Genomic DNA, 26940 nt, shown 5'->3' on the forward strand with positions numbered 1-26940 from the left:
GTTTAATACGCAAAATACCGACATATAAACAGGCCGTTGGCAGTTGGCACAACACGGACAAATAAACTAACCTGGAAACTCTACCGCTGAGGGGACACAGCGGTAGAGAGAGAGCTAAAGTTAGCATTAGCATACTAAAAGTGACTAAAGAAAAAGAGCCAACATTTGAGTTTGCATTTTTTGTACGTAAACCACACTCATGAACTTCCTACAAAACTTACCAAACACTCCCACCAGATGTTATTGTTTGTTTCACAACCACTCACACTGTATCAGCCACTGCAGTAACAAGCTAGCAAGCTAACACACAAATATAAGATGCTAAATACACTTACCATTCTAATACGACTGCTAGTCCCAGACGGTAGTGCACAACAACCTCCTTTTAATAACATATATTTCTGAATTTGTATACAGTCTAATGGATACAAATGGATACAAATAAAGCAGATGCAGAAACATTTCTCCAGATCGCGGGTCTTTGCTCAGACTAGCGCGTGCAGCGGTGGGCGGGGCCAGATCCAGAATTACTGAGTAATGAGTAACAAAAATATATTACTTCCGGCCTATTTTTTGTTTAGTTTTTTGTTTGTATGTGGAAAACTATAATATAATAATGTTAAACAAAAAATATATAATAAAAGAGTATTACATATAGTATAAAACTTACCTGGAGGCAGATGAAAAGTAGTTTTTAGATAATCTCTATACACATGCATATTGCCTTAATTAAACAAAAACGTATTTCAGTGAAGAGAGGAGATTAAGAGCAAACATTAAGTTACAAAATTCCTATTTTATTCTTAAAATAAACAACATGTACAATCACAATGCCAATTTCACTCAATGTTGTCAGGTCTGTGTGTCCCTTTAAAAAAAACGTACTTGATGTTTGTGAAACGTACCAGCAAAATCTAATGGGGTCTCCATTAGCTTTAGTTTCCTGACAAGTGTTCATGAGAGAAGAAGCATAACAATATACATAACAAGTAAACATAACATAAGAGCAGGGTAAGGTATGGTTCCTGGATATCATACATGTGGATCATTAAATAATACAAGGTTTTTGATGACAGTTTGTATACAACATTTAACCAAAAGAAAGAAAAATGACAAATCTCTTGTGTTCTGATGAAAAAGAACACTAACTAACACTAACAAAAGCAGATAAGAACAAACTGGGATGTCAGTGCTGCATTGATGTGTAAACAGTTTTTAAAAGACCATTTCCTGCCCAAAGTTTGGAAATAAAAAAGCTGATTAAAAAAAGGTCCAACATATGTGCATAGTTACTATGGAGACATTAACCAAATTTGTATTGGAAAAAAGCTTTAAAATCACAACAATCTAAAATGTTTTATTTGCTTTCTCGTGTTACACTGTAACAGCAAAATGATTTTTCGTTTGGGCTGGAGCAGTTGGGGAAATGTAGTTTGACATGTTCAATTCCATTAAGTGAGTTCAGAACATCCTCTGCAGAGACTGGAAAACAGGCGCTGCGTGCAAACCTTCAATGAAAAGCTTGAAGTCTGATCCTTGGACAGGGCCATGTTTTTCTCAGCTTTTTCAAATTGGGTTATTATATTACCTTCATGTACTGAATATCATATTGTATGAAAGCAAGAAAAACGCTTTTTTTCAAACAAATACCAACTGCCTAGTGAGATCAGATTCAACTCCAATGTAAATGGCTTGTTTGGCCAAGTGTTATCCATTTTGAGTGTGCATATGTGTGTGTGTATGTGTGACTCCACTGGTGTTATATCTGCACTGAGGACCAAAACCACGAGCCCTGCTGGCAGCCTGCCGTAAGTGCTGCTAGAAAATAAAACAAGAAATAAGTGCTTTATGAAACAAACATACACAAGTCTCCCATATTTTTTGGTTACCAGTTTGCTGCCAGCAGCTGCATCCAATCATCTCGGTTTCTGCACTTTTTTTTCCTTTAACCCCAACACTTCTTTTATTTAAAAATCTCACATATTCATTTTAAATGGGAAAATATCAGACCTCTGCCTCAAACTGTTGCCACAGAATGATTTTAGATTGTGACTCGGATAAGTGAGGAGAAATCGGTTAGGTAAACCATGTCAACAAAAGCAACAAAAATAAGGAAAATAAATAAATGTCTGAAGGAATGTCACAGTCTCTTTGTCTTTAACGGTGATATTTCTCTTCCAGTCTCAGAGACTGAAAGAGAGAAATTCAAACAAACAAAGTACCCGTGTGTGTCACACACTAAGACAAACTTTTTCAAAGCTATCTTCTGCACATGATATGAACGCTACAATAGACTTGGCATGTTTTTTCTGATAATCTTGACAGATGATTCAGCCACATTGGATATGAAAAAAAAGATATGCAGATCTACAAAATCTGTATTGATTTGAGATCTATGGATAATTCCAGTCCTGAGGAGTTCATGTATCGTAAAAGAAGCAAACCTTAAAGTCTGACCCGCTGAGTGCACCATTAGGCGTGGCACCATTATAGAGTTTGTATAAATGTACCATTTCTTATTTGGACAAGAAAATTCATATGTATCTGTGTGCATGTCAGACTAGACCAACTAAAGAAATCAGAACGAATTCCCCCTAAAGGATAATTATTTTTTTCCCCATTGAAGCTCTCTATCATGGTTTGTTGCCAAGAGGCACAATACGAGTTATTGCTCAATAAATACCAAAGGTTTAATTCCGAGCCAAATGTGTGTCAACGCCTAGCGAGTATGTCGGGCTCTTAACGTGTGGAGCAGTTAAACTGAAAGTTACACCAGGAGAAAACATGTTGCAATACTCTTTGGAAATTACATTTCATATTCGAAACGATTTAAATCTTTGGGTACTACAAAAGAAATTAAAAGCTCTCACTTATTTAAATTACTTATCAAAAAGAAAAGAAAATAACATAATTTTAACTTAGTCATATAGATGCATCAAAAATATTCAGATTACACTTCTTTGACTCAAGTTTCAAATACAATACATAATTTATGGCTTTATAAGTTAAAACTAAGAAAACGCCTCAATCTACATCCAAGTTTCACCCACAATATACAAGTTAAATTAAATGGTTTAAAGCAAATTTACTGTCCATACCACTTGAGGTAACATATGTGTTACTCTCATCACTTGCTACTCAGTGCCTAACTTGCATCTTGATATTGTCGTAGTACAAAAACATGCTCTGCAAAAAGCCTTATTGAAATACAAACACAATACAAAAGAGGCAGTCTTTTACAAATATTGTTGAAGCATCCCTTAGCTTGTGGATTATAATGAAATCTAAAGAATGTCTCATCCACTTGGGCCTAGTAAACCACAATTGTCTTGTCTCATTATTGCTGTGAGAATGACTCCCTTTGTAGTGCCTTGGTCAAAACACATTCCAGGAAGACGAGTCCATACAAGTCTGGCTTTTTTCTTTTTTTATCTCAACCTTAATTTCCAAGTACCAGGAAGAGATAGCTGATGAGAGCTCAAAAATCCCCTTTTTAATTAAAAAATAAAGGTTTTGTGCTTTCAAACCATGACATCATTTGACTTCCCCTCTCCGTCCCCCTTTGGTTTTCTTCAATACGGCCTCCAAACGGCTTCATCCATGCGGCCCCCGGGGTTGAGGACAGTCGGGGAGTTACTGTGGCTCCCGTCGCCGTCCACGCCTCCCTCCGTCTGGCTGGGCAGGTTGGGGTTCACCAGGGAGGTGCCCGTGGAGGCGCTAGTGCAAGGCGGGATCATCCTGGAGGGCGAACGATCCCCGCCGGGAACCATGGAGAACTGGTAGGAGCCGGAGGACGCGCCGTAGTAGAGATAGGGCGTGCTGCTGGTCTGGAAGGGGCCGCTCTGGCTCTGGGTGGAGCCTGGGTATGGGGGTGGAAGGTAGGTATGGTAGTGCGCGCTGCCCAGCGACATGGCGGAGGTGACGGGCGGGGTGTAGGTGAAGCCGGTCGGGTAGTGCATCCTAGGGCCCGTGTAACGACTATCTGTGATGGAGGAGAGGCTCGGGAACTGACGCTCAAACTGACCCGGGAACGGGCTCAAGTCAGAAGAACCTGTTGAAACATAAAAACCATAATTACTTTACAATTCGCAGTAAAGCACACATCATCATAGAAGCAGACATCGTTTCATAGCAGTTTGTCAGAAACTTGTATTTTTGGATACTATTTATACGTAATTGAATTGAACATATTAGTCCCTTGAGGGGTTAAACAGTAGTAAACTGAATTGAATGTAATCAAATATTTCAAGCCAAAGAAGTGTATTAACCAAATTAGGAAAATACTTTAGCTAATGGATGTTGTGTGCAGAGCTATAAAATATTATTAATCAAAAAATATTGTCATCTTCACTGGAGTTTTCCAATCCAGCTCTTGAGGTTTGATGAAGTTAACAAACACATCAGAGACGTTGTGCGCATGCATATCCCTTAATATGTTTATGCCTCTGCATATTTATGTTTCTGTGTGTGTGTTGGCGCATGTCTATCTGTATAACTGTTTATGCATGCAAATGTGTATGTGTAAACGGTGTGTGTGGGTTCATGTGTTTGGTGGGGGGGCTGATGGTGTGTATGTGTGTGTGAATACTGTATGCACATAAAAAAGCAGTTGGGATGAATCAGGAGCTGCACATGTGGAAACACTTTGAGCAGAAACAGTTTCCATGAGATCCATAATGAGGCAGGGCTGAGCTCTGATGTGGCTCCTCTCCTCGCCTCCCATCGGCTCCAGCGTGTGTGTGTGTGTGTGTGTACGTGTGCACGCGCAACAAGCGAGTGAGAGCCGAGAAGGAGCTGCTCCATCTCACCCTTCGTTCCTCTCTTCGCTTCATCCCTTAAAAAATACCCGAAAACCACTAACTGGCTGTGGCGAGCTTTGCGCTGGGCGCAGAGTTTAAGGAGAATAGGAGGTCCTCCCCCTCTCGCACTCCCTCCCTCCCTTCCTCCCTCCCTCTCGTCTCCTCTCAGTGGTTTAGTCCAGCCATGGTGCTCTTATCATAAATCACCAGGCGTCTTCCGTGTCACCATGTCTGCTGTGAGAGGACAGGGGGTGGCGGGGAAGAGGAGGGAGGAGGGGGACGCAGTGTTTATGTGCAGGGAGGAATTGCGAAGCCGGATTTGTCGCTAGAGTCAGATAGCATATGCTGCCAATTAAGCCCTTTAAACTTCCTCTTTCCACAAGATCCGTTTGATTCTAATAGAAATAGTAGGTGATTGTCTCCACTGTGAAGGAGCACTGTGATCACAGACGTGACCGGCTCTGTTCAATAAACTCCTGACTCCTGCTTTTAACATTTGGACCTATTTTAGTCCTCAAAGGGGCCCTGTGATGATGAGCCAGATCGATCTTTATTAGCTTAAAAGAAACCAGAGTGGAACCATGTCAAAATATTTAGAAAGGGTTTTTACAAAGTCTAGAAGAGCATCACTTCTGAATTAGGTGTTTTTACTTGACTGATGAACTCTTGCAACCCATTTCTTAGCGACTGTGACATTTCAGATGAGCTGGATTGTGTGTGTGTGTGTGTGTGTGTGTGTGTGTGTGTGTGTGTGTGTGTGTGTGTGTGTGTGTGTGTGTGTGTGTGTGTGTGTGTGTGACGCCGCAGAGTTTGCTCTGGAGCATCCATATCAGCTTCTGCTCGTACTTGTTGGTATGTTTCTCTGGCTGGATTCTGTTACAGCGCAGCCTGGCGAGGTGTCAACTTGATCTGCAGAGATCTGAGAGCCTTAGTCGCATCACTTAGAAGGCATTAAGTGCTGGAGGTGTGCGAGTGGGCCAAGGTGGGAGGAGAGGTTTTTTCTTTTCGAGCCTGTGTTTGTGCGCATGCACGTGTTTCACTGAGAACAAAGCCTGATGCTCATGAGATGAAAGCAGAAGGGAAAGACCAAAGTAATCAAAGCTGACAAGGCAGCTGGCTGGATTTTAAACCCTTTCTAATGCAGAGTCACACGGCTGTGTCGCGTAATCACTCACCCTCGTTCAGGACACACACACACACACACACACACACACACACACACACACACACACACACACACACACACACACACACACACACACACACACACACACACACACACACACACACACACACACACACACACACACACACACACACACACACACACACACACACGGGTGTAGTATGTTAGCACAAGAAAACAGAGAGAGAGAAAAAAAGCAGTGTAGGGAAAAAAACTCTCATGGCAGTGAGTCAAACAGGTGTACGGGGGAGAAACTTGTCTGGCGGCATGTAGGGAGTTTAAAGGAGCTTTCAGGTTGGGGGAAAAAACAGAGACAAATTGGAACACAGATGCTGCCGTTAAGGCAAACACACTGGCTAAGTCAATTACCCAGAATGCCTTGTGAGAGTGGCGTATTGCTATAAAGACACTTTATTTGTCAGCCTGTTATTATCCCTGGGCCTGTTATTACCCATACTCATCTGGGATCAAAGGCTTGGAGAGGGGAAAAACGGAAACAATCCTTTTTTTTTTCTTTTCTGTCGTCCACGCCATCCAAACCGCTCTCTGGAGAGTCAGTGGGACAAATCTTGTAATTTGAGAATGAGCCAATAGCAGCTCGCTATGTATGCAAGTCTTTTGGTAAATGGTAGCACATGGATCTTTTTGTAGTCTTTGTTTACGTTTCTGCTTTTGAGTGGGAGCTTGTCGTCTATCGCTTAAGAACATGTATTATCTGGATCATTTGTGGCGATTTAAGGAGATGAAGTAATGGATCTACCTGGCAATCGTCTAGGCACGTCACTGATGGCAGGCAGGCCCGTGCCTCGGCTGGAGGAGAGGGGGGTGGTGGAGTGGACGGAGGGGGACGCCATGGGACTCAGGTAGGACGGGTACGTCTGTTCATACGACCAGGGAGGAGAGGACTGGGACTGACGAGGGTCTGATGGGGAGAAGGAAAGCGAGGTAAGGAAAGGAAGAAGGAGATAAATAGACATAAAAGACAAAGAATAGTTACCAGTGGCCCATCGTCTGGTTGATATGTTCTATTTACTTTGGCAAATTGACAAAAATTACCCAACTGTTGAATTCTAGTGAAGGTTAGAGGTAAGTATCAGTTGGACGCGTTATGCAACATCCTCCGTAATGACACATCTAATGTTTACCTTCCAAGAGAAGATCTTCCTGTTTGCCTTATAGAACATTGTGCTCGCAGCTGAGGACAGAGAGCCTTGCTGGCACACAACCAAGATGTAAACACACTGGTAGACAACCAAGAAAACAACCGCCACACACACTTTATTGTGTATGTCTGTGTTGCAACAGTATTGGAGAGCATGAGAGTTGCTCGATATTGCATTTTATGGGAGCTATTTTGATGTGTTATGATGAAATTAGCTTACTAATGTGTAGTGATTTACAATCTCTAACTCAGGGATTACTGCACAGGGTAGGTGCCAGGAGTTGTAGACATGCAACAGAGATTAAGAACATATTGAGTAAGCTTTAGTTTTTGGTATATGTTGTTATTAAACGTGCATGAAAAGTAGTAAGCATGATAGCAGAGAGGTCAAAACAGCAAGAAGTTTGAACAAATATTGAAAGAATAGTTATCTAAAAATAATGAGTTAACAGTTGAAAAAGCTGGCTGAAAGTATTAATGGATAAAAGTTTGAAGTGGTTTGGTTAAAAAAGAAAAGAAACAGTTCAAAAAGTAAGCTAAAAGCCATGGATTCATAATTCAACTAGATAGATCAATTCACAAACATTTAAGATAGTTATCCAAAAGTAGAAATGAATAAAGGGTTAATATAGTTAAAAAAGGAATAGATAAACAGTTACAATTGTTAGCTACAGTATAAGTACAAAGGGATAAATGGTTGAGATAAAATCATGTTTATACAATAAAAAAAATGAAAAACTGTTGTGGTACGTACTACGAATGCAAATGCGACACAACTAAATCATTGAAAGTTCAATTGTATGAAAACATTCATATCCACTTTTATATAATTGAAAGTGTAAAATGAACTTTAAACCCATTGTCATTTGTGATGAGAAATCATGTTATTGGGGGAAGGCCGGACAACAAAGGTCAGGAACCACTTCTTGGATGAACTTGGATATAAACTTCATCCTTCACCTCTAAATATTTACTCTGGAAATTTGTTTTGCTCACATGCAATTAAGGTCCAGTCCAGTGTATAATACTCTCTGCCACACGCTGTCCAACCATGCCTCAAATGATCCACTAAGTAACACTACAAAGCCATGGCAGACAGTAACTAAGAGCTAAATGACGACCTGTGACGAGCCTACGGAGGTGTGGAGGATCAGGTAGCAGCCATCCCCAGCCGTGAGAGATGGTGTTACCTTCTAGGATGTAGATTGATAGAATGACATGGAGCAGAGAAGGACAGATGACCCAGGAGGCAGTGGAACATACTGCACTGAGCGTTCTGTGGTCCCATCAGGATGTGCACATGGCCCCAGAGTGGGTTTGATGTTTCCCCTCACATACAGTAGAGTTTAAGAAACTTTGTGACTTAGCCTTCTTGCTTTTTAAGTGATATGCTTTAGGATTTTGGACAGAACATTTTATATTTAGATTTTTTCTTGGCATTTTGGCTGTAAAATACAATGTGAAAAAAACATTACATTTCTAATTCTTGGTTGAAAACATAAAATGTATGCGTGGGCATGTTATCTGAAATCTGAAACATTATAAGGAATACTTTCAGATATTTATCTTAAAGTCACAACATTGCAAACTCATTATGCCTAATGACATAACCTAATATACAAATAAATGGATGTAAACCTAACAAGTTGCCTTGTTTCTTTTGAAGTACAATATTTTTTAAATGTTATAATACTGCAGACTGATCATGACCATGTATATATATAAATATACATAATATATATAAATATAGCCCATATATATGTTGAATGATCTCCCAGCCTAAAATATATGACTTATTAGGGTCATTGTAGGACATACAAAATAAATATAATTTTAAATATTTGTAATTCTGGATAACATTTTTCCTTTGTCACTCTGTTAAAAATGTACCCGGTTAAGGTTTTGTATTATAACCCTATTTAATGAATCCTGTTCAATGACAGAAGCCACTTGAGGGAGCCAAACCATGTCATTAAGGGGGTCAGAGGTCAATAGCAGCTCCAGTTCAGTAAGATCCTGCTCTACCACACTTCCAAAGAGTGGATGCTTGCTGTAATGTTCTTAAACTCTTTTCTGTGTCTGAGACTAGGAGTTGAGAACCGGCTGCTCACCTGTTATCTGCGTCTGTCCCTGCGGGTTGAAGGAGTTGTGCCCTGTATTGAGAATTTGCCGGGGGCCTTGATTGGGAATGGCCACCCTCACCCTCATCCTCTCGAGCTCACTGAGGCGGTCTGAGAAGAGCCCAGTCTTTGGAGGGTCCTCGAGTTTCTGACGATGTCCTGGGGACACAGGAAAAACAACTATTTATTAGTTAGGAAGTTTCAAGGTGCAAGGGAAAAAACTGTACTTGATAATGGTGTTTATGCGTGCTGTTTTGTACAAATCATTGTTAGTTTTTTCTCTTGGAAAGAAGGTTGTCAAAACCAAGGGGTTCTCCATAGTGTCAAAATGACTCAGTTCTTCTGTGTGCCATGCCTAACCTGGTAAACACAGTGTGTGCTCCTAGGCAAGGCAAGGCAAGGCAAGGCAAGGCAAGGCAAGGCAAGGCAAGGCAAGTTTATTTATATAGCACCTTTCAACACAAGGCAATTCAAAGTGCTTTACAAAAATGAAAGACATTCAGACAAAGGCATTTAAAAACAGTCATTAAAAAGCAAAGATAATAAAATAAACATTAAAAGAAAAAATACATGAATAAAAAGTACATGAATAAAAAGTTACAGTGCAGTTTAAGATATGAATAGTTCACACAGAAGTTCCACTTTACTGATGCCTTTCTTTAAGGTCTCTCCGAACATGCGCTGTGTACGCTTGTATGGCACATACGTCCCGAGCAGCATACACAGAGAAAACCAGCCAGGACAAAGTCCCCAGACACTGATCCCCTGGGGTTACTAGCCCCAAATGTTCATTAACCAAAAACGAAACACAACCGCTCAGTTTCAATTAAAAGCAGCGGCAAAAAGATAAGTCTTCAGCCTGGATTTAAAAGTAGTAAGAGTTGCCGGCAGGTTTCTGGGAGTTTGTTCCAGATATTTGGAGCATAATAACTGAACGCTGCTTCTCCATGTTTAGTTCTGACTCTGGGGACAGAAAGCTGACCAGTCCCTGAAGACCTGAGAGATCTGGATGGTTCATAATTTAGCAGGAGGTCAGAAATATATTTTGGGCCTAAACCATTCAAAGCTTTATAAACCATCAACAATATTTTGAAATATATTCTTTGACACACAGGAAGCCAGTGTGAAGACTTCAGAACAGGAGTGATGTGATCCACTTTCTTAGTGTTAGTGAGCAGCAGCGTTCTGAATCAGCTGAAGCTTTCTAATAGATGTTTTAGTGAGACCTGCAAAGACACCATTACAGTAGTCGAGTCTACTGAAGATAAAAGCATGGACACGTTTGTCCAAATCCTGCTGTGACATTAGTCTTTTAATCCTAGATATGTTCTTTAGGTGATAGTAGGCTGATGTAGTAACTGTTTTAATGTGACTGTTGAAACTCAGGTCAGAGTCCATGACTACACCTAGAGTTCTGGCTTTATCTGTTGTTTTGAACATTGCAGACTGAAGCTCAGCGCTAACTTTTATACGTTCTCCTAAACAAAGAGAAGGTAAAGAGAGGCTTTTGGGATGGGATGCAACTACATCCTGCTAACTAACAAATACTTAACAATCATCTCTCACCTTGCATCAGAGCATTAGAGAGAATTACGAGTGTGTGAGACATTGCACGTACAGTATATTTAGTTTTAACCTGAGGCTTCTTCATCAGGTAAACACAAGCTCTCACGCCATTGCCCAATTATCCCCACAGGAGTCGTAACTTATGCCAAAAATGTATATATTTTCCGGCATTCCTCTGCCAATAGTTGTACACCCTTTATTGCCCTGATTATACTCTCATCTCTTTTGGGCTAACTCCAGACCCCTTCAATATACAAATACAGCACATGCACATTGCAAACACTTACAGGACATCACAAGACAGTGTGTTAATTGTGACCAATTCTATCCCAGCAGCCATGTGGGCCCTATATTAAGAACCACAACAAATATGTTCCCATGGGGCCAAGCCATAGACTATAGTTTAGCTAAGGTGGGGTAGAAAGAGAAGCCTGTGCACACACAGTCCTTTTATCACTGACACAGGTCTATGTTGGTGCGTCTGTCTGGTCTCGCACTAGTTCTCCTGTAAAGGCGGTAAAGTAAATATCAAACAGAGGTGGGTAGAAACTCCTGCTGTGCTTGGCGGAGCTCCAGTTGGCTCAGGCAGAAACAACGAGCTACTTCAGAATCCTGTCCAACCTGCCTGCTGCCTGGGAACAAAGACCTGACACTACAGTTACGGTAACGATCGGTGTCAAGTAAGGAGATCATCTTTCTTTGCAGATTCTTTTGTCCCTTTCAATATCAAATAAAAACACCAGAAGACATTACAAATAATCATTTTAATCCTCTGTGTATTATTTGTCCATTACAGCAAGTCTGGAAAAAATATCAACCACAGAAATGCTTTTATCAGATCATCTGACGCTTCACAACAAATTCATTTATTCCGAACAACTATTATGGAATTCTGACTTGAGAATGGCAGGAGTGAAGATGCAGCCAGTGACAGTCAGACAGACCATGATTTGTTTTTATTACAATGACGTTACCATACTGGCATCATCAAGTTCAAATAAACAGACAATCTCATCATCCGCTTCTTAACATAGATGACTTGGAAGGGGGATAATAAGGGCTACTTGCAAAACCCTCAGCTTATTGAAGTTTCTTTTTCTTCTTAACATAATTCATGGCCATATTTCATTAATAATATTTCTCTGGATAATTTGTGCCTTACTTTGGCGTTCCTCATCACTCTATGCAAGCTGTGCCCAGTCAATCATAGCGTTTCCATTTTCAACAGACCAAATTTCTATTCTAAAAAAGCCTCGGGACACAGTGCGGGCTTTGTGCACAGGCCGTCTCCTAGTGATGGGAATAAATAGCAATGGGAGACCGAGGGAGATGAGGGGAGACAGAGAGGGACAGAAACGAGGGGGGGGAGGCACATGGAGAGGAAGAGACCCTGATGACCAGTAAATTAAGAGTACTGGATTGAGCTCAGCCAGTCAGCAGACACAGTGGTGAACACAGAGCACAGCGAATGGTGAATAGTTAAAAGGTTTAGGATTTCGACTTCTGTGAGGAAGATCCCAAAATACAGACAGATATTTACATTTATATTTAAGGAGATAAAGATAGATCAACATGATAGATAGAAGATGTTACTGGTAGCTTGTCACAATTTCAGCAACACTCAGCTACCATCCTTACTGTCAAAATACCTATGGATGCAACCCAGTTTTAAAGGAAACCAACGTATTTCTTCTCCTATAGGAATGCAGCATGTCAACCACCACATTCAGGTCCAATTTACACTGCAAACAGCCAGACCTCAAGTCCATTAGTTTAGCCTGCCTTGACAGTAAATACAGTTTTTCATGAGTTAATTACACCTTTTAGACGACAACTGTTGCCAAACACAAGACGTCTCAGCTGTTTTATCGGAACCCTAGCAGGGCGGAGGAATGAGCCGGGGGTATTTAAAGGAGCGGGAAAGGCGGATGATTTCACTGCCGTAGGGAAAGTCCCTGAGATTCCCATCATCCCTGTGAAAACAGCGGAGATTTTCGATAGCGCCTGCCACTTCCCTGCCCAGCCAGCGGCCGGAAACATGGACAGATTCAGACCAGATGTGAGCAACTTTTACACACGCGGAAACACACGAAAAACACACACACACACACACGCAAGAATGGATGTATGCAAACACACGTCTGCGCATGCAATCATGAGTATTTGCACACAGGCACCATGCATACACCTTTGCACATGCACTTACAGTACAGGCCCGGGCTTGCACATACACAGTAAAGAGATTAATAATGATTAGATAACACCTCTATAGATAGTATCTGTAATCACACAGTTGCACACTGATCCTGGAATGGTATTATTTCAGCCGTCGCAAAGACATAAGTCTGGATTCAACTCGCCCCTTCGGATCTGATAACAGTTAGTAATAGCAAGTAGGCTAACAGAATATAAGTCCTCTGTAATTAATGGCAGCATTAGATTTGATCTGAGCCTGAACACAGAGATCTTTGACGAACAGTTCCCATATATGTCATGTCTGAAAATATTTCTCCAATACCAAAGCGTTTTTATAGCTTGGGAATTATTTGCAGAGTATTTTTTTCATAAAAAGTGTGCCAATGTGTTTTTCATGACTAAAGAGTGTAAAGGGATCGTTTTTGGGAAATACACTAATTTGCTGGGAGTTAGATCAGCAGATTTATGTCTGTGCAGAGGGATATGTGTCATTTAACGCCACATTTTCACACCCAACTCTTACATACGTAGACATTTAAGCAATTTTTAACACAGGCTATATGGTGCAGAAAAATATCGGGTTTCCAATTAAAATAAATACTTTATTCAAGCTAGTTAAGTAGTCAATGTAAATAGGTCGATGATTGACATCTGGTTAAGACACCAATTTCTTCATAGTACGACACCTGACTTTGTTAGCAGTTTTCTATGTGCATGTTATTTCGTCGCAACTGGAAATGCAAAAAATGCAAAACAAAAAGCAAAACAATGCATAGCTATAACCCTCAAAATAATGTTTTGAAATTAACATGGTAACCAGACAATTGAGCATACAAGGCTGTCGAAACACTAAGCCTGCCTTGGGTCTAAAGGGAATCCAATTTGTAACAAAAGAGATTAAACAAATAAGTGAGATTTAGAGGTGCTCGTAGGAACATTTTCTTATATTCAAATTGTGTTACATTTATTTGTAATAGGATTCTGAGGTTCTAAGTGAGAAATATTTCCAAAAAGGCTTTTTTTTTCAACCTCCTCCTCACACCAACACATGGAGTTTCAGATATCACTACAGACACATAACTAGGAAATTATCTTGCCTGCTGCCTGACTAAGGGAGGAAAATTCGGAGCGCCAGAAGATCCTTAATAAATGGGATAATTTATAAATTTGCTGTCACGTCATGCCCTCTAAGCCCTTCAGGCTAGTTTATGATCACTGGGTGAGCTTGGATGAATGTATCTTTGGGGCTGATTCAGAAAAACCCCCATGCTCATGGAGCCTGGGTTGAATCAGCCCGTCTGTGTTTGTATGTGTGTGTATGTGTGTGTGTGTGTCAGTCATTTTGCAGTGGAACAGCCAGTTAAGTCCATGAATGAATACACTGGGTCCATATTTCACTTTTTTATTTGGAGCCCTCACAGTGGCCATGTTGTTTTTGTGAGCGGTCAGAAACAATGAATTATTTCAGGTGGCAATCTGAAACTGGCAGAGCATGGCTCGAAAGGAAAAGCACTGAGTGGGTGACATTCAGACGCCTGTCTACCATGGGGGTCTGGTATAGAGAGAGGAGGAAAGGAGGGAGGGAGGAGACAGAAAAGAGGGTAGATAATAAAAACAGAATTGGGAAAAACAGAGAAAAAATGAAGAAGGGGAAAAAGAGAAAAGGTGCGGGAGATCAGGCAGCGAGCGAAGGAGAGAAGGAGACGGAGGGAAAGGGGGAGCCAGGCTGTCGTGGAGCGCTGCCAGCCGTCTGTGTGGTCCATGCGTTCCAGCCTGGAGGAAGCAAGCCAGGCAAGGGAAAGGCACACACACACGCACACATGCATACACACAGACATGCACAACAATTCCCAAAGGCGAAACATTTATTGAACACAAAAACACATTATATACACACTTGTACGATATTGCACAAAGTTTAAATAGCACACACACATACAATCACACACAGTTTGGCTTTGGTGTGCTCCCTAAGCACCTCTCTGCTCAAACTAAAGTGTTTTGATCCAAATCCCTCTGAGATGTTTTTTTCTTTAACTGCCAACCAACTCCGGACCCTCTTCAATAATCTCTATCACTTTTATGATTCACTTTCTTCTCCCCCTTCTCACTCTTTATTTTGCTGTCGTGCTCTCTGTCTCTCCCTCCCACTGAATGATTTTGTGTTTTGTGCTGTAAAGGCCTTGGCACCTCTTCAAGGAACTTCATAAGACATTCAACTGACTGACTGCCTCTGGAAAAGCCTGCAGTCTTTTTTTCTCTTCTCTCTTTTTCCCCCTTTCTCCCTCCCTCCCTCTTTTCATTCCTTTTCCTCCTGATGTTTCGGGTGAGTTTTATTTGTCCGGCTCCCATTGTTAAAAGCTGTTCCGAGTAAGGCAGCAGCAGATAGGTGGGTGTGTAACTGTCTGAGAGGGGAAAAGTATTGAGTCTTCTCAAATCCTCTTTAAGTACCTGGATGCTGTACAAAAGTATATTCGATTTTTTGGACTTGAGGAAGTCACTGACGAGGCATGACAATCCAAGAACATAAAGGTCCTTATGTTAATGTACATAGTTTAAATGGCTGACATTATTTAAAAAGTGTGGAAAAGTTTAATTTGCATTTTGCACCGAGCAAACACGTCTGTTGACAGAAACAAAGCCAAGGCCTTACAGCATGTAATAGTACCCTACAAGTGCATGTAATGGCATGTGTGTGTTATGACACTGTTCAGAGACCTTTTTGTGTCATCATGACAGACGTGTTAATAAAGGTGTCTCACTTACTCTAGACTGTTTACAGCCAAGGAGCAATGAAGGTGACAGTTTTTTTCAAATAGCTATAATGGGCAACCACTACTATAAGGTTGTTTAGGTGTGTGGGTGTGTGTTTGTTTGAGTGCATTTGAGTGAGCATGGGTGTTAGCACTGTATTCAATATGGTGAAACATACCTCATCGTCTACTGCCTATCTCATTTGTGGTGTGCCACAAGGCTCAGGTTAAGGTCCGCTATTGTTTTCTGTTGCATGCTGTCTTTAGTGGGCATTATTCACAAATATAATATCTAGTTTCATTTTTAATCAGATGACATCCAGCTGTATGTATCAATAGCATTTGGCCACAATAGCAATCTTGTTACTCTCATTAATTACCCTTGCAAGCTGAATGTCAAAAATTCCTTTTGATGAAATGGCAATAAAGCAAAATTCCACTTTGTTAGGCATATCCCTAAAAACCTTGACAGTCAATTAACGTTTAACCCAGTGGTTCCCATATTGGAGGGTGTGCCCCCTGGGGGGGGGGGGGGGGGGGGGGACGATGAATCTTCACTAAATGTTCAATAACCCACTCTTAAATAAGGCAGACAGGCAGGATTTTCCTTGGGAATCTGTTGTATTTATTTGCAATTGTGTTATGCAGCTAACTTTGTAGACAGACTTATCACTGCTGCTACTCCCATTCACTTCCAGAAACCTACTACACTTGCTCCTCACTCTCGCTCGCTTTGCACATGCACTTACAACACACAGGTATTCCCCCTCTCTCTCTTAAAGGGACAGGCGGCTTTACTCTGCATGACCCTACATTATAACACACTGGTTGTGTTTTAGATTGGAGTGGAGATAGATTACCCACTGATAGGTAGGAGAGCCATAACACACACTTTCTTTTGCCACATCCTACCTATGTGAGTTTTTCTGCTGTGGCCTCAATAGAAACAAAATACAGGTCAAAACTGGATTGAAGACTTCAAACTGGATTGAAGACAAAAATTGAAAAAAATACCATCAAAGTTTTTTAAAGTCCAAGTAGACTTCTTTAAATCTAAAGATATTCTTGAACAATGCAATTCAAATAAAGTAACAATTATTATTAAAGCTATTATTTTGAACCTATGCAGAAGCATATCTGGAAGTATTATGTGTATGTGTGTGAGTGTGAGTATTTGTGTGTCACAGGAATATTTTTGGCTTGGCAGACAGGTCTCCTGGACCACTAATATTGTCTACAGGCCTGTTAGTAACCAGGGCCTCTTCACCAAACTTGTTAACACCCTGACCAAAATCGAACCAAAACACGACCCTGTCCCCGAGCCCAGATACCCCCAGACCCTGCAGCTTTTAAACCCCAGAGTAAAGACGAACCTGACCGCTAGCCTCCACCGCTAACACACACACACACACACACACACACACACACACACACACACACACACACACACACACACACACACACACACACACACACACACACACACACACACACACACACACACACACACACACACACACACACACACACACACACACACACACACACACACACACACACACACACACACACACATCACATGCACTCAGTTATGCAAAGTAACCGCTGCTATATGCCCCAGCGAGACACAGTACATGTGACGCCACAATGGTTTGTGTCACCTCCTATGTTTGTCTGTGATCAATTAACTATAATGAGAACAGTGGGTTTGGACAGAAAGCCTAGTATATTGTGTTATTACGGCTCGGTTATTATCACTCAGGAAGTTTGTCTCAGCTGGCCGCAGCCACCGCCAGGAGCAGCTGAAAGGAGACAGAACCACCTATAAAAGCATATTGGTTTAAACAACCACTCCCTGTCTATTAGCTCAAAATGACATTTAATGAGGCCTATTAGCTCTGCTCCAGCACTGTGGCTACACTAGACTAATGACACCAATAACACACACTCTCTCTCTCTCTGCAAAACATGACATGTGGGTCCGCGCTTGCAGACTCAGGCGCTATGGGACAGACATGCATGCATTTGCAATCATATCTACAGGAGCAGACATACACATGCCTCTACGCTTGAACACACACAGACACATATATGTGTACACGCTTGCTGAATTGTTGGTGCAGTGGCAAACCACAGAGTAACCAAGAGCTGTCAAGCGATTAAGCACAATGGGAGCCACAGAAACCGAGTTAGCCTCCCGCTAATAACACAGTGGCCAGAGGGACCTGACTAACCACTTACCATACCCACACACACACTGTAACCTCTGAGGAAAATCATACCACAGATCTTTAAAACGGGGCCTCACTGATATTCGTCACTTTGACCACGCAATTAATTAGCTAACTCAGAGCCACAGTTCAGAGATATGAGCCCCGTTTATTCGCGGGTGGTCCAACTTTTTCCCCCCTCTCTGATATTAGATGTGGAACCGCTGGGGGAAATGACATCCCTCAGGAAGACTCATATGGCTACCATAAGGCTCATCAAACACGCCTACACAAAATATCCTTCCTGAGCTTGACACCCACAACCCCGCAAGTCATTAACAGGGAGCAAAACCTCCCAATAACATCAGGAAAGTGTAAAAAACATTAATAAAACCATAGGGAATGGTTACTTAGTTTAGCTTTTTATACCACTTACCAGCCCACGTTAAAATCTTGTGTTATTGTCAGCCTATTTTCCAGAGACAACACAGTGTTTTCACAGAGAAGGGCCACAGAGTACCAGTGTATGTCAAGCTCAAGACAGCCCACTGTTCTTTCTCCGTGTGTCTCTGTTCGGACCCCTCCCTATAGGGGCCCGGAGTTCCAAAGGCCTCCTAATTACCCACTCGTTTAACACAAAATAGAGCTGTAATGGCCGACAAAGCCCCCCCAATGTGTCAATGAAGCGTTCACAGATAGAATCGCAGTTTTGGAGACAGCCGGTGCTCTCAGCTTGGAGTCTCTCCATGCTGAAACCTGGAGGAGGGGAGGTGTGGTTAAGAGGGCACATGTGTGTTTTGCCACCCTCCGACCTCGGCTTAATGACCCCTGAGAGGGAGACGTGTTCTGGCTGTAGTTTCTGGGTAAATTACACCGTCGCTGCAATTCTGACCACTTAACAGCGAAGTAAAGAAGTTCAGGGGTTACGTGTGATGACATACTCCTTATTGCTTAAATTACTGTCCTGGGACTGAAGTTATAAGATGCAGACTTCAACTTTAAAGCTTTGTCTCAGACCACAAATTGAGCAAATAGAAGGGAGGAATAATGACTGAAAGTGTAAAGTCTTTTCACAATGCCCCAATCCCTCACCTTACATCAGGTAATGCTGCCTTTGTCTAGTTTAGTGACTCACAGGCTTACATAAAGGCTTTCTAGACACAAATACAAGACTGCAACTCTGTTAAGACCTAAGTGGGCCTTTTCTAAACAAATTCTGCTCCGACTCCCATCTGCTCACCACCGAATAACAGAACTTGTTTGAAAGTCATCTGACGGGGGACAGCAGATGCACAGGAAATGCTTTTGATCAAACAAGATGGCTTGAGTGCAATGAGAGTTAGAAGGGAAACAGTGGGTGTGATTGTGAGTACATGTGTGTTTGACGACAAGCATGTGCCTTTGTTTCAGGGTGCGTGTTGATGAACGCTGAATTTCGAGCATCTGAGGCATTTTTTGGCACAACGGGCATGTTTTCCTACAATGGAGACTGATGGTGGTACTAATCCTACTGTCTCCTGGCTCCTCTGTGTCTCTGGTGCCATATGTGACGGGCAGTCGGGTGGGTGGGTTGTTTGTGATTTGATATTGTTCACTGAGACGCCATGAGATGAGAATATGTTTTTTTTTATGAATAGGGAGGAGGGTTGGGGAAACAGCTGCATGCCAGACCAGTTGGCACTGAGGGCTATAGTAAAGTTTTTTTTCCCTCCTCAGTTGTTTTTATATGGCCCATTAAAAGGAGCTGATGCTAGCATTCTGCTACCCAGTGTACCCTCTCAGGAAGATTCTGTCTCACTTTTTTATTTCTCGTTTCTCTCTCAAATCGTCACTCGGGAGGCTGAGCTGCTTTCTGAGAAGTCAACTTAATAAAAAGTCTGTTCAGAGCCAATTAACATAATCAGAACTTTTTTCCAGTAAAACATTTACTTTGTTAATCAACTTATTTTTATTAGCCTGTCACCATTATAACGGGGGATTTGCTGCCATTGGCTAAGTGTACTGTACGTCACATCCACAGATGAATTAAAGCTGCACTTCACTAACTATAAAGTTTAGTTTTTCATCATAAGGTTTACTTTTGAGCATGTAAAAAAAACAGTTCAGAGTATAATGTCTTCTTACGCAATGCTGTGTACCTATGTAAAGTTGAAATAGTGTCTAAATGAAAGACTACTGAGTTGCATTCTGGGAAATGTAGGATACAGTGCTCTAGGGAGCTTAGACACTAAAATGTATGATATTTTGACCTCAGATTCGTAATCTTTTTCATTTTTCTCATAAACCCCTCATATCTTTAAGCACCTCACTAAAATACTGGTGTACCCATTCAAAGGCTGATTAAAAGAAGGAGTATTATGTTGTCTGTGCGTGTGTAGACATATTCCCTTACTGTACTGTATGTGCGTGCCGTTGTACTCACTCCTGGGCTCACGCGGTCCGTCCACGGTGACCTTTATGGCTCGGTGGTAAGTGGCCACTTGTGGCGGGTTGGTGAATACCGTGATTGTCAGCGTGAAGCTCTTGCCTGTGGTGACATCAAACAACATCAAATGACATACCATCTGCAAAGACAATGAGCCTCATTCATCGCTAAACCATCCCCAAGTCACAAGTGTGGTTGTGATCACATAATAGCCAATACAAACTGGCAAAAATCGACTTTAAGAGGATTAACAACAGACAACAATTGCTGTTTCAGAGGATCTATTTAAGTCTTTTGGCAGAGTCTTAATGGAAGATTGACTGGAGGAGCCAGTATCTTGTTATCCAGACTTTTCTCCCTGTCTAGCGCAGTGTGAGTGGGCGAGAGGCATTTTAATAGTCACTTCCTTTCTCGATAATCCCCAGCAGTTGCTGCCTTGGGGTTGAGTGTGTGTGTGTAATGCTCCCTTGTGTATGCACAAGGAGCCCTATGAATCAGAGCGCAACAGCCAAGTCAGCAGCAGCAGCAGTAACGTCTGAGGTATGCGGGCGCATCGCGTTGCCATGGCTACGCACAGGAAACAGGAAGCGGGGGGCAGGTTGCTGCAGCGACTCATCGGAGCAGCTGTCCATTCAGGCGCAGCCACCTAGTAGTGTGAGTCCTCCTCTCTCCTGCTCTACACTAACTGTAAACAAGCCTTTCAAAGAAGGGATAAGATGACTCAGGAGATAGCAGAAGCAACAGGTGTCCCCCATACCTGATATCTGAGGTGCATGTGGGCGATCTGTGATAAAGTAGGGCGCCATCATCTCTGCTGTCAACCGTTACCTGCGATCTGATTCAGGCAATCCTGCACACTGCTATACTATAAACTCTAATGACATGATCCCAAGTATCTGATTCCTCTCTGAATTACCCACCTTGCTGTCATTGTACTCTGGCACTATTTTAAGCTCTTTGACTATCAATCTTTGTCCATCTCAGTCAGCTCTCCCTGCCTCTGTGTGCACGACTTTTAGCTGTCTAACATCCTATCAGTTCGCTCTGCTTGTACTTATCTCAGGTATTCATTTCAGACACCTCGTAGTCCGATCTCCCCTGGCTCCTATGTCACTTCCTGTGACTAGATTCTGTGTCACTTCTTAAGGGAGACGCACGCAAGGTCCCCCGAGGCAATAAGTCCAGCCAACATGCCTCCTCTCTGCTCTCTATACTTTTGTCAGCCCCTCATCTCTCCTGGCTGCCTCGGCTACCCTCCCTTTTTGACAGCTACAACAGAGGAAAAGTCACTGGCGGAGCTGCTGACAGCTCTTATCACTGTCAACTTATGGAAGGCGACCACTTTCTGTGAGATTTTAAGAAAAGAAAAATCTTTGGAGAGGGCGCGTGTAAATAAGACGATTTGGTAACATGACATTAAAGGAGGCGAAGAGTCGCTCCTGCAATGCCAAATATTTAGGGAATGCTATTTGACCCAATAGGATGGGGCCTCTGCCTTACTGCCTGACAGCATGAGGATATGTGCAGAGCGATCAACATGTTTATAAGCCTCGACTGTGCCGGGTCATGTCAGGTGACATTATTTTAAAGACAAACTTGTTTTCTTTTTTATCAGAACAACACTGTCTTATTCAGCTGACGCCGGGCTGATCACACATCCTATTTTTGTTCAAAGCTTTGTTTCTTAAACCCAAGGGCAAAGATACAAAGCATTAAAAAGTTGGTTTTAAAAAGCTTTTTTTACCCAACTTGGTTAAAAAGACAAATAATTATTTGAGGACGTTCATTTTCAAGCAACACGATTTACTACTCACAGGCGGTGGGATTTGAGCCTGGAGTTACAGATCATTATGTGGTTGCCACGAAGGTAACGTGACCACTAATCCACACCACTGAATCGAATGGCTCCCCCTGAGTTGTAGTTTTAGTGAATGGAGGATAAAGTGTGTCGGGCCTCACCTCTGCCGCTGCGGCCAACGAAGCGAAGGTCGTTGAAGCGCGCTACTTGGTTCTTCATCACACCAGAGGCGTTCCGCAGCTCGGCGGAGTAGTTCTCGTCGTTGCCCGCCATGACGGTCACAACAGTCCCATCGGTTACGTCTCCCAGGGCAACCACCTGGCAGGGGCAGAGAGGTCAAAGGGCAGACATTTATTAACTGCTCAGAACAATATTCAACAGGTAGACACCCATTTTACTCCCTAGTACTGCGACAAAATGTAGTAAAAAAAATCACTTCATTCAGTTTGCTACAACATATGATCTTCTTCTGTTTGTGGTTAAACAGAAATTAAAAAGTTAAAACTGAAAAAATATATTTTAATAATAAAGGAAATGCTTTTGTTGAAAGCCAAACCAAAATGAAATGAAACTAATTCTCTGTTTCACTGTTGAGAAGAATTCATTCGAGCTAATGTGACAGACTTGTTTGACATAATATCATCTTCATTCGAATGTTGATGAATGGATTCTAGAATGCTGTCTTCAAAACCAACGTTGCAAGGCCTTGTGTTATCATTTAGATTCCTGGATGCAGATAAAAGAGCAGGAGCCGGCCTACAGAGCAGCAATAATTACAGAGCCATAGTAATAAGAACGGTTAAGTAACACATATTTTAAAATGTGGCACATTTGATTTGGAGCCAGCCAGGCTACAGCTACAAATGGCCACTTTGGTGTTTCTTTGATCCATCCTTTAAATAATAACTGTCAAGTAATTAATAGGGCCTTTCCTGTGAAATATCATGGGAGCAAAATATTGTCAAGGCTTCAAAAATGCCTGAAGAGGCCTTTAATGTATCAACAATTAGTCTCTGCTTAAATATATATATTTTTCTGTTAATGCTCTTCTGCTCATTAAATGTTCAGTAAAATCAACATGTGAAAACTATTTGATATCATTTTGGGTAATAATTGTAATAGGAGCTAGAATAGGCCATAACGTGGTGGTAACATATAGATGTTGAGGTATAGTTTTTATAATTGTAACATATGAAGATAATTACATTGAAAATAAAAATAATATTAATCACCATAGAAACAAAGCTTTGATTGTAAAATAACCACCATCTGGGGGGTATTTAAGAGAGACATGAATGTTATAGTTTTCTACATTAAGTGCCTTTTGGAAAAAAGATACAATTATTATTTGTTTACAAAATGCGAGTAGAAAAACAATATGTACATTTAGTTACTTATTTTACATTTAAAGACATTTTGCCAAACCTTTATTTTTTATGTCCCTTTAAACATCACCATCATTTTGTGATTCATTTTCTGAATTTGTGTGGTTTCTGAAGTGGCTTTAAAAACTCCCAGATCCCCATGACATCAATACTTACATTTTTTGTAAATTTGAAATAAAAACAAAAGGAAAAATAAATCGCCATACAAAATAATTACATTAGGCTACTTAAAGGTTTTTAGTAGATACGGGGTTCACGAAAAAAGTATGCATACACAAAATATGTCTACATTTAGTGATTTTAGTTTTATCTTACAGTGAACACCGAACACTTTGTGGTTTACTTAATTACGGAGCACATCGCTGAGACGGGACTCACCTTGAAGGCGACAGGCAGCGTCTTGTTGCACCGCCAGTGGGACGGCAGGACGGAGCACAGAAAGTTGGGGCTGTCGGTCCGAACCAGCTCGGCCGGGTGGTCTGCGATGATCTCGGCCATGCTGCGGTTCTCGTGGGGGCGCAGTCTCGGCACCGCAGCTGAGTCCGTCTGCCCCGCTGGAGAGCTCACATCGTTCATCTTCCCTGGGACCGGCTGGAGGCTATTTGACGGCGGACTGAACCTCCGACTGGCGCTGGGATCTACGGGAATTCGCATCACAACAGCGTTGGTTATCAAAAAGGCACCAAAGGCTCTCCAGCTCTCCTCTTTTTCTGTCTCTCTCACACACTTCAGGGGGAAAACTCGGAGTGTGCGCCGCTTCTCGCAGAACCTCAGCGCGCTTGCCAATGGAAAACTTCGTGTGCGCACACCGCGTTTCAAAACCCTCTCCACTACAAACTTTAGTGGTCGCCTTCAAACGATATATAATATACTTCTCCGTCAAGAAAAACAACCCTTGAAAACTTGATGATGTTTTAAATGACGAGCTCCTTTTTTCAAACTTCTCGAGGAAAGCGTCCATGCGCCATAACGCAGGCGTAGTTGCTCGTGTGTGGATATAAATAACATCAAATAAATGTCCGAGCTCGTAATGGGCTATACAATTACAAAAAAAGGCAGGTTTAAAAGGGAACCGTCGACTCAGATGTAAAAAAAAAAAACGTTTTGTCTGTCTTCCTTTAGTGAAAAGTCAAAGCACTGCTCCAGGTGCGTCATTGAAGTCTTTGTGCCACACTGAAAGGCTTTTTGAAAGCCCGCAGGCAATGTACACACACAAAAAGTGTTCAAAGTCAAAGGAATACACTTTAACAATACTTAAGAGCTATGTATACACCACCGACGCCTTCAAAGTGTGTATATGTCCCGTAAAGTATCTTGGCAGTGTTGTATAAGGTTAAAAAGGTGGATGAAGTTAAAAAAAAAAAATCGCCGGTGAGATGAAGGAGGCGGAAAAATAGTATCCCGTATTTGTAGCCGTAAATGTGGTTAGTGTTTGGAGGCCGGGGTTTCCCGTGCTCAGGCTTTTTGTGGTTTATATAGCTCGAGCGCCCAGCAATTATTGCGCTGATGCGACTCCAACACGTGGTGTCTGGAGTCAGATCCATTCCCTCTGCCATAATCTATCACGCCTATATACACGGCCGGACAGGTCTCAGTGTAACGTCGATACCTTCACGAAACACGCACGTCTCACGCATTTTCTCTCTGTGGATAAGAGTTTAACACTGCCTCACAGCTACATACCGACATGTTACCGCTCCACCGGACCATCGGCGCGCTCCTAACTCCGGGGGTGGTCATTTCCAGTCGGAATAACGCGAGTCAGTCCATCACTCCGCGTTGTGTTACCCACTATGTCCCGATAATATGCGGCTCAGAAGAGCGTTCAGAGATCCGAGCCCGGGTGAGAAGTGAGTTACTCTCCATAAGGTAGGAGGGGGTGAGTCACCGGAGAGCGGTGAGTCAGGTATAGAGGCGCAGGCAGGAGTAGGGTTTCACTCGGTCGCAGGGGAGAGCTGTTGTGCAGGTGTACAGGTATTCGACCAACACGGGCTTTCATTATGTTTACCCAGCCATGTGGCCGTTTACTGTGAACGGTTGGTTCTTTTTGGGAAAGTAAACAAATATAATCTCACCATCTGTTGTGCCTTATACAATTTAAAATTATTTTACAATTGAACTTAAACATAACAGCGGCAAAGGGTACGGTGATTAAATCAAAATTAAAAAGCTAGAATGTAACTGCAAGATTTACTCAAACACTGCACTTGATAATTTTTTTAGGCAGTTTATATTTACATTACAGTAGATTTTAGAGTTAATACTCTTTATACTCCACCACATTTATTTGAGTATTAGTTACTTTGCAGATAAAGATGTTTGATACAATACATATGAGCTCATATGTATTGATGTATTGTTTTAGATTTAACAACCAACATATAGAGTAAATAAAATAGGCTGTTCCTAGACAAAAAAAAAAATGCATATCAATGCATCAGTATTGTACCCCAATGACATTATATATAATAACACTCACAATGGTCTTTTTTCAGATTTATTCTACGTATGTTAAATCGTGTAATTTATCCGATTGCAGGATTTTCCAAGCGTGTTACTTCTACTTCTACTTATTAAAGGATCTTATTCCACCACGGTAAAATGAACAGTGAACAAATATCAAATATGCAAAACAACTATTTTCCAGGGCAAGGCAAAAAGAAAACAAATCACAATTTTTGTTGAAATCTTTTTTGTTTTTTAAATCAGTCATCTGTACATCGGTTCATAATTGCAACTTCGTACTGTGAGAAAAACATTTCTAAAAGAAAATATAGAAAAATAATGTCCTGTCTTTATTTTAGAGCTGAAATGTTTAGTGAGGATGCTGCTCTGAAGTCAGTTTCTGAGCAGGCCTGTTGCCCCTCCTGTGTCTACTGTAGAGGGCATCATCCACCCTCTGTGAGACTCCATATCTCAGCCGGCTCTCATCACCGCCCCGCCCTCTGCCCTGATTACCCATCAGTCTCCGAAAGAGCGTTATTTGGGTGCCACATCACACAGCAGCATGTGTATTTGCCAGTCTGTGTTCCTTTTCCGTTGCTCCCTAACAGGCTTTAATTGCAAAGAGTCTTTAAGACAAAGGCCTTTGATAATCCGGGCCTGTTTCAAAATAAAAGGGACTATAGGAGGCACAGCTGTGAGGTTATTTGAGTTCTGTCAGGGCTTCTGCAGCTTGTTTTTACAGTATGCTTTAAAAGTTGGATTCAGTCTTATAGATTTTTATAATAAGGTTTCTGTGTTGAGAGAAAAAAGCCCAAAGCCTGAGGACTGTAACTTGAAATAACTTGACTTCTTGTGTTACATAAGAATGTATGTACCTATGTGTGCACATGCATAC

At 41.7% G+C, this 26940-nt stretch overlaps 1 protein-coding gene across 8 annotated transcripts; it reads right to left on the bottom strand.

The window, feature by feature from the left end:
* Positions 1–776: 776 nt before the first annotated feature.
* runx2b (RUNX family transcription factor 2b) lies at positions 777–25521 on the bottom strand. Of its 8 annotated transcripts, none has more exons than XM_034150612.1 (7): positions 25284–25521; positions 23979–24238; positions 22377–22533; positions 20385–20519; positions 9259–9426; positions 6746–6907; positions 777–4051 (listed from the first exon to the last, which is right to left on the bottom strand). In XM_034150612.1, exons 2-7 carry the CDS (start codon positions 24174–24176, stop codon positions 3573–3575), a joined length of 1299 nt encoding a protein of 432 aa, XP_034006503.1. In that variant the 5' UTR covers positions 24177–24238; positions 25284–25521; the 3' UTR covers positions 777–3572. The 8 variants fall into 8 exon arrangements, with proteins under 8 accessions (XP_034006503.1, XP_034006505.1, XP_034006501.1 ...); XM_034150614.1 differs by lacking the exon at positions 25284–25521 and adding an exon at positions 24328–25272; XM_034150610.1 differs by lacking the exon at positions 25284–25521 and having other exon boundaries at positions 9259–9447; positions 20415–20519; positions 23979–25272.
* Between the last annotated feature and the right edge of the window lie 1419 nt (positions 25522–26940).

This window comes from Trematomus bernacchii, unplaced genomic scaffold, assembly GCF_902827165.1.
Source record: "Trematomus bernacchii unplaced genomic scaffold, fTreBer1.1, whole genome shotgun sequence".
In the NCBI taxonomy this organism is placed as follows: domain Eukaryota; kingdom Metazoa; phylum Chordata; class Actinopteri; order Perciformes; family Nototheniidae; genus Trematomus; species Trematomus bernacchii.

Excerpts from the sequence above, each read along its gene's own strand:
- runx2b (XM_034150609.1), bottom strand. The coding sequence starts at position 24,254 with ATGCGAATTCCCGTAGATCCCAGCGCCAGTCGGAGGTTCAGTCCGCCG. Across the intron at positions 9,427-20,384 it reads CGGCACGCACATACAGTACA|GACATCGTCAGAAACTCGAG; the intron begins GTAAGGGAATAT and ends CTGTGTCCCCAG. Across the intron at positions 6,908-9,258 it reads GGGACAGACGCAGATAACAG|ACCCTCGTCAGTCCCAGTCC; the intron begins GTGAGCAGCCGG and ends TCTCCCCATCAG.